This window comes from Lepisma saccharinum, chromosome 24 (genome assembly GCF_977018435.1).
Source record: "Lepisma saccharinum chromosome 24, izLepSacc3.1, whole genome shotgun sequence".
Taxonomy (NCBI): domain Eukaryota; kingdom Metazoa; phylum Arthropoda; class Insecta; order Zygentoma; family Lepismatidae; genus Lepisma; species Lepisma saccharinum.
Genome location: NC_139252.1, coordinates 34,461,418 through 34,472,495, shown reverse-complemented (window position 1 = coordinate 34,472,495; position 11,078 = coordinate 34,461,418). Strand labels below are relative to the sequence as shown.

The 11,078-nt window shown below is 37.8% G+C and overlaps 1 protein-coding gene across 1 annotated transcript in view; it reads right to left on the bottom strand.

Annotated features, from left to right (window-relative positions):
- Positions 1 to 1,131: 1,131 nt before the first annotated feature.
- lab (labial) overlaps positions 1,132 to 11,078 on the bottom strand; it is a 101,425-nt gene continuing 91,478 nt past the window's right edge. Inside the window, exon 2 of the mRNA XM_083110403.1 lies at positions 1,132 to 3,297. Within this exon, the coding sequence (XP_082966529.1) occupies positions 2,852 to 3,297 (446 nt within the window). The 3' untranslated portion in view covers positions 1,132 to 2,851. The remainder of the gene's footprint in view (positions 3,298 to 11,078) is intronic.

Here is an 11,078-nt window from a genome sequence, read left to right as displayed (position 1 = left end):
TTTTCAGTTTTATATGCTTGTTTCTTTAATGTGTAACATTTGTGTCAGTTTTGCAAGTTTGTTTATCTTAGCATATGTACTATAATATTTAATTTTAGGGTCTTGTTTGTTTTAGTAACATAACCTTCGAGTTTAATTTTTACTTGTTTGTTTGTCTTAATATACAATCTTTGATAGTTGCTTTACAGACTTATTTTTAAGTACTATAACTTTTGTTTTACTTATTTAACATTGCTCTCTAACTTTTTAAATATACATATTTATAAGTTTGAGATTAATATTTCTGAGTTTGAACCCATACACAGAAAACTAAATGCACCATAAATGCATCGATTCATGCACTAAAGAGTGTGTTTTGGTCATTGCCAACAATAAGGTTTGTTATTTGATGTATTGTTGCATATCATTTGTGAAGGTAACGCCAAAGTTATCATATAATGCAAGTGAGTATTTCTTTCTATATCAAGCTGTACTTTAGTGCATCAATTGATGCATTTTTAATGAACTGTCATTCATATCTACCGATGATGTACTTAAAAATTTTGTCTGAGCTACAGACTTTATGCACTTTTTTGTTTCAACTGATACATTTACTTGCATGTGTGCAGTATTATATCAGGTGATTTCCTCGCTAGAGGCCCCAAACTTTTGTCTATAAAACTGCCATTTACTTAACGTTTGTCTTGAAATTTTGTATGCACATACCTTCAACAATGTAAAACAGGATCTAACCCCTCGCAATAGGTTTGGACTCTTCCAGTGACCTTCATTTGTTTTATTCCGCGACAATGCATCGCGGTACCGTTGGCTCGAACGTATAGGGAATACAATGTATACAATCGAAGAGCGTGTGTTCCTCGTTCGTAAATACTGGCAAACTGGTTAATTTAAAGCATGTCAAAGGACATTTCAGATTGAATTTCTTGTGAGAAGTGTACCTTCAAAGTGTTGTATCCAGAAATTGGTTAGAGACAACTGGAAGTCTTGTCACACAGCATTCAGGAGGCCGGAAAATGTCTGAAGAGACAAAACAAGATGTAAAGGGGCGACACCATCAAAATCATTTCAAGGTCTTTTCCAAGAAACTAATCTCCTATATTCCACGTGTTAAAAAGCTGCAAAAAAAAACAAAAAAAAACTCCACGCTTACCGTGTATCATGTGTTCAAGAATTGCAACCGACAGACCATGAAAAACGTGTGCGGTTTTGTTTATGGTTTCAAAATTTTCTTACTCAGAATCCTGAGATTTTGGACCTCACTTGGTTTACGGATGAAACTTGGTTTCATCTGAGTGGCTATATAAAATCTCAAAACACGTGTATATGGGCACAAGGAAATCATCTGCTATACATGAACAGCCTTTGGATTCTCAGAAAATTGGAGTGTGGTGTGGAGTGTCTCGTAGGAGAATTATAGGCCCTATTTTTTTTTTTAGCAAACGATTAACACGGAAGACTACCGGGGAATATTCACTGAGTTTGTCAAACAGTTAACAGATGATGAACTAACTGATGGATATTTCCAACAAGTCTTACTTCAAATGTCAGCATGAGAGAAATGAAAAGTTTTTTTGGAGACCGAATTATCTCAAAAAATCTTTGGCCACCAAGATTCTTCGATCTCACCCCACCCGACATCATTCTTTGGGGCTTATTGAAGGGAAAAGTATACAGAAATAAACCCCGCACAATCGCAGCCCTGAAAGAAGCTATACGTCAAGAGATTGAAGCCATTACCGACGCCACTTTAAGAAAAGTATTCCAGAATTTGGAGAGACGTGTACAAGTGAAAGGGGACCATTTTCAGCATCGTATATAAGCAGATCCTGTTTTACATTGTTGAAGGTATGTGCATACAAATTTTCAATACAAACTTTAAGTAAATGGCAGTTTTATAGACAAAAGTTTGGGGCCTCTAGCGAGGGAATCATCCTGTAGTTGCATGAGGTAAGTCAATGATAGTACTTTAGTTTCTTGGCCACGATCATAAATGTACTATTTAGTTAGAATACTTCCCAAAACTATCATCAGCATAAAAATCAGCCCATGAAACATGTCAAGCTGCACCCCTGTATACATAGGCTATATATATAAATAACGTGCGCACTGCCGGTCCCTGAGCTCTCAAGCTACGAAACTAACTCTCTTTCTCTCTCTCTATAAATATTCCGTTCTCTTATCAAGTATTTAATATTGCGAGAATATCATACTTCACAATAAATATTTAGTTTCTGTACATTTGTCTCTGTTTTGATTTGAGCGTTGTCTGTCTATACACTTAGAGACGCATTAGAAATACTTTTTGACTTAGCTGTACCTCAACCACCTGCTATACTAGATCAGTCTTGATGTCCACTTATCTACAATGAAACTATTTTTGATGTGCCAACGAAAGGTGTGATGAAATAACATATTTGTCCAGCAAATAGTAGAAAGCATTCACACGCGCACTTTTTTTTTCACTGGTGATTAGGGATACTGGTATTGGCGGGAATTGTGAACGAATCAGACACAAAACCGAGTATATCTCTGCACGGCAGCCTAATACAGCCATCGTTCTTCATTAGAATACATCAAAAAATAAGTATCCTTTGGTTGGACTGTGATGTCTTCTCAAACAAGATGGCGAATTTATTTTTCTAAATGTTAATTTTATAGTTAAAACGACGGAATAGATGTCTCTTTTGATAACAATGTGGCATGCACTTTGTTACGAAGACTTTGGAATGTGACCCACTCACTTTCAGCAAACAGTTTCTTCGTGGCGTACTGCGAAACACGCGAAGTGGGGATTGTACAGATGAGATCATGCGCAGAGGAATGCGCAGTTCGTGAAAACACACTTCACAACCTAGTTCTCCCTTTTGTACTCGTGTTGCGAGGCTGGGGGCGAGTCCTGACTGTCACTGCTGACCGACTGGCCAACATTGCTGCCGTCGGCAAGGTGAGAGGAATTCGCGCCCACCCCACTCGGCGAGTTGCTGTTACTGCTTCCGCCACCGCTGGCGGAAGTGGCGTTGGCGACGAGCGGCTCCGGCGGGATGAGACCCTCCTTCATCCTCTTCTTCTGCTTCATCCGACGGTTCTGGAACCAGATTTTTACCTGCGTCTCGTTGAGCTGAAGGGCGGATGCTATTTCTATCCTACGTGCCCTCGTCAAGTACTTATTAAAATGGAACTCTTTCTCTAACTCTGTCAACTGCTTGTTCGTGAAGTTAGTTCGACCTGCATTGCTACCGGCTGCAGCACCTGTCACCCCGTTTCCGTAACCGTAGTCTCCTACACCTGGCTTTGGAGCTGCAAAGAGACAAGGAACAGTATTAAAAAATGAAAATGATAAATATAACACAAATCGAAATTTGCATGAACTTGAAAAGGGGCAAAAAAGGAACATAAGATTAAGTACAAAGGATGAATATAGTACAGTAAAATCTCAATTTTATGTTGTTTTTTTTTAGTGTTGACACCATCTATTTAAATACAACTTATATTGTGAACTATGATGCTAAAAGTTGTTAATGGTTCCCAAGTGGTAAAGGAACAGAATTGTGCTCCGCCAATTATAATGGTAAGTCCAAATTACCGTTTAAAGAAATTAAGATTTTTCGATTATTTCAGGGAACAGTGTACTACCCCTAGATGTTTTTTTAAAAAATAAATACTGCTCTTGTTGCTACGAACCTATACCAGCCTTTTTCTTCTAATTAATTATCATTCATTTCTCTTTTGGTTATTGTCTACTTCTTGTGTTAATCGTGACGATGATGATGAATGATAAGTAGGGCTCGGAAGTTGATGACCTAAAAAATCTTTTTAAAAAATGACATAATCAAATAATTTAAAAATTACCTAAAAATGGCCAAAAATGACATAAAAATAATTTTCGCTCTTAAAATGAAAGCTTGTTTATTTCACAAATTATAAAATAGTTAAATATAATATTGTGCTTTTGCATTGACCATATTTACGATTAATGGCGCACTTACTAAAAAGACCATGTTAGGGAATTTAAATATGTAAGTTATGCTAGCAAATGCATTTAAAATTCATGAAACAACTGGGAAGGAGAAAAAAGAAACTTCAAAAATGATTTTTAAAAATTCAGTAAAAACGGGGAAAAAATACTAAAAAATGACCTAAAAACAAAAAAAGGCCGGAAAATGCAAAATGAGAACAATGTTTTCTGGTTTTAACAGGCCTCCCAGATGGCGCAGTGGTAGCGTCCAGGCACGTATCTACAAATATGTTTCGGTGGGGGGGGGTCCGAACCAAGTGTCTCAGGAATAATAATAATAATAATAATAATAATGTTTATATTGAAGTAATTATAAACCAAATTAATACTAATTACAATACATAAATTAATATTATATTATTATTACACGATTAGGAAAAAAGACTGCTTAAGAATAGAGATATAACAGCGCATATTCATTAGGTAGCTTACCTGTAGTTAAGATCGGAATAATTACTTAAAAACAAGTGCCCTGGCAAATAAAATTAATGTCAAATAGATGAATAATTGAATATTTATCGAATAATAAAAATGATGTTACATGTAGTTGAAGATAAGTAAGTTTCTGATTAAAATTATATGCATATTATTTTGAGTAATAGTGTCATCCAAAGCCATATGATATCAATATAATGTTTCCCTTCTAAAAGTTCAGAGGAAATTAATAACCATCGATTATGCAACAAATACTACTATTTTTATTACTTAATTTTAGTACTTGGTGAGTCTTTCGGGGGAGGTCCGGACCCCTAGACCCCCCTTTAAGTACGTTCTTCCTGTCCTTCAAAGCTGTATGATCCCAATATAATCCTTGTCAAACAACAAATGCTAAACGAGTATATTTTCATTATTTAATTGTCATACTTAATAAGTCTTTCGGGTAGGGTGGGTGGGGGTGGGGTCCAGACGCCCTAAATACGTCCTTGGTAGTGTTGTTGCCTTGTACCCGGTGGAGGCATATAGTGGTTCGGATCCCACTTTAAACTGTAGGTCCAGTCCCGATTACTGTGCGTACCAACTCAAATTTTCTGGTTCTAACTGAAGTGAAAATAACTACTGTCTAGCATTGTCTTCAAAGCCCAGAAGAAAATATGATATTTCATCAACTTCCTAACCCTAATAATGAACATAAGTTGAGACGGCGGTTATGGAGACCAAGGGGGAAGTTCTCCCCACCTTTTGCCACTTCTTGCCCCCGCAGTATTGTCACTTAATCCTCTACGAAGACAAAGTAAACCGTCCTTGCCCCTTCCAGCGTTTAAGCACACACTGATCATGTGAAATAAATGAATAAATATGAAATGATGTGACAAGTGCGTGTATAATCTACAGTGTGGTATCTTCCTTCGTAGTGCGTAACTCTGTAATCATCAGTCGCCGGTAATAAGCAACACCCCTCTCTTTCCCCAACAGATGCCCAGACGTCAAGGACGTATTTAAAGGGGGTTCCAGGAGGTCCGGACCCTCCCGAAAGACTTACCAAGTTTTAAATATTCAAAATATAATTGTTTAGCATTATAGCATTGTATAATACAATTAATAGCATTATACACTATGTGGAAGAAAGTCATTGGACACCCCGATTTCAACTCTGAAACGAACTCCTCATGGAAAAGAGAGTACAGATGGGTATATATACGGCAGCAGGAGGCTTCCCAGATCAATCGCTGTTAAAATGACGAACAGGAAAGAGCTCAGCATGTTTGAAAGAGGGATCATAGTAGGCTGCTCCATAGGAGGCATGAGTATACGTAGCATAGCTGATGCCCGACAGGTCCCTAAATCAACTGTAGCCTTTGTCATCAAGAAGTGGAAGGAAAAGGGACACTGCAGCAATACACCACAAAGTGGAAGACCCACGAAATTGGACGACCGGGGCAGGAGAGTGCTGAAGAGGGAGATTCGGAAAAACAGGACCCATCCAATGCATCGATTGCTGAAGAGTTTCAAAGTGCGACCAATTTGACTGTTTCGACCAAGACACTTCACAAGGATGCCCATGCGCTCAGTTATCATGGTCGAGTCGCAGCCCACAAACCCCTGATAACAAAAAAACAATAAATGGTAGACACTACACTGGTGTAAAGAGCAGAGAAACTGGACGGTGTTGCAATGGCGGAAGGTCCTATGGAGCGATGAATCACGCTTCGCACTCTTTCGATCAGATGGGAGAGTGTGGGTATGGCGATTACCCGGAGAACGTCTGTTACCTGAGTGTGTAGTGCCCACAGTGAAATATGGTGGTGGGGGCATCATGTGCTGGGGTTGTTTCAGCTGGCATGGCGTGAGTCCACTGGTACCGGTGTATGGCCACATGACGTCTGCATCCTACCGAGATATTCTCGACAACTCCATGCTCCCCAAGTTGTAGCGTTTCCATGGAAACGAAGAATATGTGTTCCAGGATGATAATTCGACTTGTCACGTTTCCAGGGCTACCACGGAGTGGTATGCAGAAAATAATGTCACCTGACTGGATTGGCCTGCTCAGATCCCTGACCTCAACCCTATTGAACATCTATGGGACGAACTGGAGCGCCGATTGAGGTCGCGATCGCCTCGCCCTTCTACACTTCCAGGGTTGGTGAATGTACTGCAGGAGGATTGGCGGAATATCCCACTCGGTGTACTACACGACCTTGTGGCCAGTGAAACACAATGTGTAGCTGCTGTTATCACTGCCAAAGGCGGACCAACATCCTATTGATTGCAAGAAAACTTCATGGTATCCGCTGACATGTGGTGTCCAATGACTTTCTTCCACATAGTGTATAAATTATATATTAACATTATATAATCTGTGGTTATCAATTTTCCGCTGAACATATCGGAAGGCAAGGAATTTGCCTCATACGGCTTTGAAGGACTGTTCCAAAATATTTAAGCATTCTACTTACTACTTATGACAATATGCATAAAATATTAATAAGGAACTTTACTTTATGTCAATTGGATCTAAATCCTTTTTCGTTGTTCAATAAATATTCAATTCTTTATCCATTTAACATTAATTTCCTTGCAGGGCAGTTGTTTTTATACAAATGTTGGCGATCTTAACTACATGTAAGCTAGATAATGAATACATGCTGTTATATACCTATCTATTCTTTTACCATATTTTTAATACTCATGAAATAATAACAATACATTATTAATTAACTTACATCGTCTAATATTATTTTAATTTTATTAAATATAATTATTTTAACAATAATAATAATAATGATGATTATTGAAACACTTAGTCGGGCCCACCCCACCCCCCCCCACCGAAACGCATTTCTAGATACGTCTTCCCAGACGTCTCTTGGTATGGTGGCCAACTATACAACAATGTCATTGATTGGTTTATTTGACACTAAAGCACGTTAAACAGTCCTCTGTGGCATTGTTAAAACAATGGAATTTTACAAAGGTCAAATATATGCTACGTCATTGGTTAGTTCGTTCAATGCAGATATAAATTTCAAGCTCTAGTTTTCTTTCCTTTTTTTAAAATATCGAGAAGAATTTCATGCAAATTCCTTTCCATAACAAATGCCACGAAAACTTAAAACAATCCACGTGCGAAATATAGTACATGCTCCAGTGGAAGTCACGTAGCGTGAAACTTTTGGTCAACTTTTTCTTCTCTTCTCGCCCTAATGAATTGGGACGCGCTAAGAAGGAAGAAATTAAAGAATCGGGCGATTCGTACTCAAAAGACACGGAACCTAAGTCTCCAGGAAGATTGATCGAGTCCAAGATTCAGCACTATCCATCTTCTGCTGTGGATTTTAATACAAGCCACGTCGTCCCCAAAAGCTGTGTCTTAATTGGTCAAGGTTGATAGGAGAAAATCCTACCTTTTTTTTACTCCCTAGGAACAATTGGCGCGTTGCATCTTGGTAGATTCCCCTCTGAGGATTTCAATTCGTCTATGGATGTCCCCCCTGGGTCCTAGTGTTACATTCCTGGTGAAACTTTGGACAGAATGGTAATTAAATGTTGGATTTTGTGCTACTGAAATAATACGGCGTTGTATACGTGTGTTTCACCTACGTCACGAACTGTTGCATTGTGGGTTTGAGCAGTCATGATTGAGGCCAGTTCTTGTAAGAATACGGAATTCAAGCGGATTGGCGGGAGATACACATACATTCGTGATTTAAAACAAATGTGCAGTTGACTCAAATGTAACGAATGCTACGTGGTGGATATTTCCTTGCAAATTACAAATAAAAATGGCCGCAAACATGGCGGCTGTGCGCATCCTGACGTCACATGAAACCCACCTATACTGTTGAAACGAATACTGTCAGAACTAAATGCAAATTAATCGCTTTTGACGTGGTCACCAGCTGAAAATATTCGGGGATTCAAATTCGAAAAGTTGTGGCCTTAGGAGGGATACAGTGACGTCATATTTACGTGTCGTCAGAAGAAGAATATGTTTTAAAGAAGAGAGAAGATGAGATAGGAAAAAGAGTGTACAGAATGAGAGGAAGTCAGATACGTGTACACACACACTTAGGGAGGGGGCAGGAAGGGAAAGACAAAGCAGTTATAGAAGCGAGAGACTAACTAACTAAATCTCTAGCCTTCTTAAACCCGAAGGTTCATGGCTGCAGCAACACAGGCCTTCCATCTGTCCCTATCCTGAGCAAGATCTATACACTCTTTTCCATCCCTACCGATTTCCTTTAGGTCCATCTCAACGTTATCCCTCCATCTTCGTCTTGGCCTTCCTACAGGTCTCTTACCATCAGGTTACCCAACAAGAATCCTGTAAACTCCTCTTTCCCCTCCCATTCGTGCCACATAGCCTGCCCACCTAAGTCTTCTTGATTTAATCATTCTAATAATATCTGGACATGAATACAAATCATGTAGTTCTAAATTATGTAACCTTCTCCACTCACCTGTCTCCTCATCCCTTTTACGTCCAAATATTTTCCTAAGGATCTTATTTTCAAATACTCTAAATTTATGTTCCTCTTTCAATGTAAGGGACCAAGTTTCACACCCATATAATACTACAGGAAAAATTACTGTTTTGTATATTTTAACTTTTAGTTTCTTAGATATTAAACGAGAAGACAAAAGTTTATGAAGAGAGAAGTAACATGCATTTCCTGAATTAAGCCTGCTTTTCATTTCCTCTTTAATATCATTTTCATTTGTTAGTATTATTCCTAAATACTTGAATTTGGAAAGACACAAAGTTTCATATTTATTCTAGTCTGTATAGTTCAAAATTTGCTATATTTTCTTCAATTGTCTTAAGTTTAAAACAACGATCTCCCCAGTGACATCTATGAGATGTAATAATAAAAGAAGCGAGAGACACAAAATAGAAATAGATGCAGAAAAGTAGAGAAGAAGTAGTAAATGTTTTGAGGAAGAGAGATGGGAGAAAAGAGATGGGAAAGTGTAGATAATGAAAGAAAGTCAGATACGCGAATAAACACAGAAGGAGAGTAAAGAGAGTGAATGAGCGGAAAGGAAAGAGAAGAGAAGAAGAACATGCATGTTTTAAAGCGGAAGAGAGAGAAAAAAGAGAGATGAAACAGGAAAGGAAGTGTAGGGAATGAATGGAAGATGCCCATGCACACAGACACACAAGGGGGAAGGGATAGACAAAGTAGATAAGAGGAAATAGAAATCAGGAAGGGAGAGACAAGAGAAAGGAAGAGAGAAAATACAAAAGGGATAAAGAAGCGAGACAGAAAAATGATTGAGAAATTAGAAACAAAGGGAGAAGAGAAAAATTTGAGTGAAATAGATAAATAAATTAGAGAGAGAGAGAGAGAGAGAGAGAAAGACAGAAATAAAGAAGCGAGTGAAAAGAGAGAATGAAGAAAAAACACAAGACGGAGAGACAGAAAACGGGACAGAGAAGGAATACGTAATAAACACAAAAAGAGCGTGCAGTAAACAAGAAAAGAAAAACAAAACAACTTCTTTCACGAGGATTGCCTGTATCCTTCCGTTTTTAAAATGCAGTGTCACTATTCGTTTCATAAAATTTGAGTTTTATAGTTTTACTGGTACATAAGCAAATTTAGAACAGGATCTGTGAAAATGCCAAAGCAAGCGATACTGTAAAATAAGTTTTCATATCTGAGTAAATTGCATGCAAGTAGTGTAACAATATTGTTATTTTTTTATTAAATGAATTTAAATTGTACTTATTTGAACATAAATTGTTAAATATTCAAAAACTTCATAATTATTCTAATCTGTGTAGTTCAAAATTTGCTATATTTATTCAATTGTCTTAAGTTTAAAAAAAAAAAACGATCTCCCCAGTGACATCTGTGAGATGTAATAATTATTATTTAAGGACCACTCAAGGGATGGATAGATTATGTTCATAACACTACTCCCCTTGAGAAAATCGTTGAATCGTCAGTCTAGGTATCTGTCCTTGCATAGTGTTTACCAATTCTATAAGAACGACGCCTGTCCTTAAAATTAAGATAAACTGTAATATAAGCTCACTCGTTGTCAAAGAGTGAGCCTTAGATATGAGTCCTCTGGGTAGGGAGTCCAAAATTTTCGATGTTAACTCAGCCTCGTGGGTACATTTGGGGAACTGCTTGAAAAGAAGTGGCGAACTGCGATCTAGCCAATCAGAAAAACAGTATGGTACTCGTCAACCTACGAGAAAACCTTCGGCAGACTTAGGGCCCATGAAGGGCTGTTGAACCACAGAGTTCTGTTCAGTAATGTATAATGTACTCATGGTCAAGGGTGTGCTGAAAGGGCATTTGGGGTATCAAATCCTTTCGAAATAATAATACAATGTTAAAAAATAGCTTGTTTGTGCACTTGATATTTGTATTATTATTATTTTACGTCGCCTTTCTGCTTCATTAGGCTAATCGCAACGATGAGGATGGATGAAGATTACAGGATGCACACAAGGGAACACTGATGTCCAGAGCTCGAGCACAGAACCTTTGGTAGCGAGATTATGAGTTGAGTTGAAAGTAGTATTAATGGTTTTGCCATACCTTATTAAATATATTATTAAAAATGTCAATTTTGAATAATTTAAAAACAATTAGACGTTAGAACA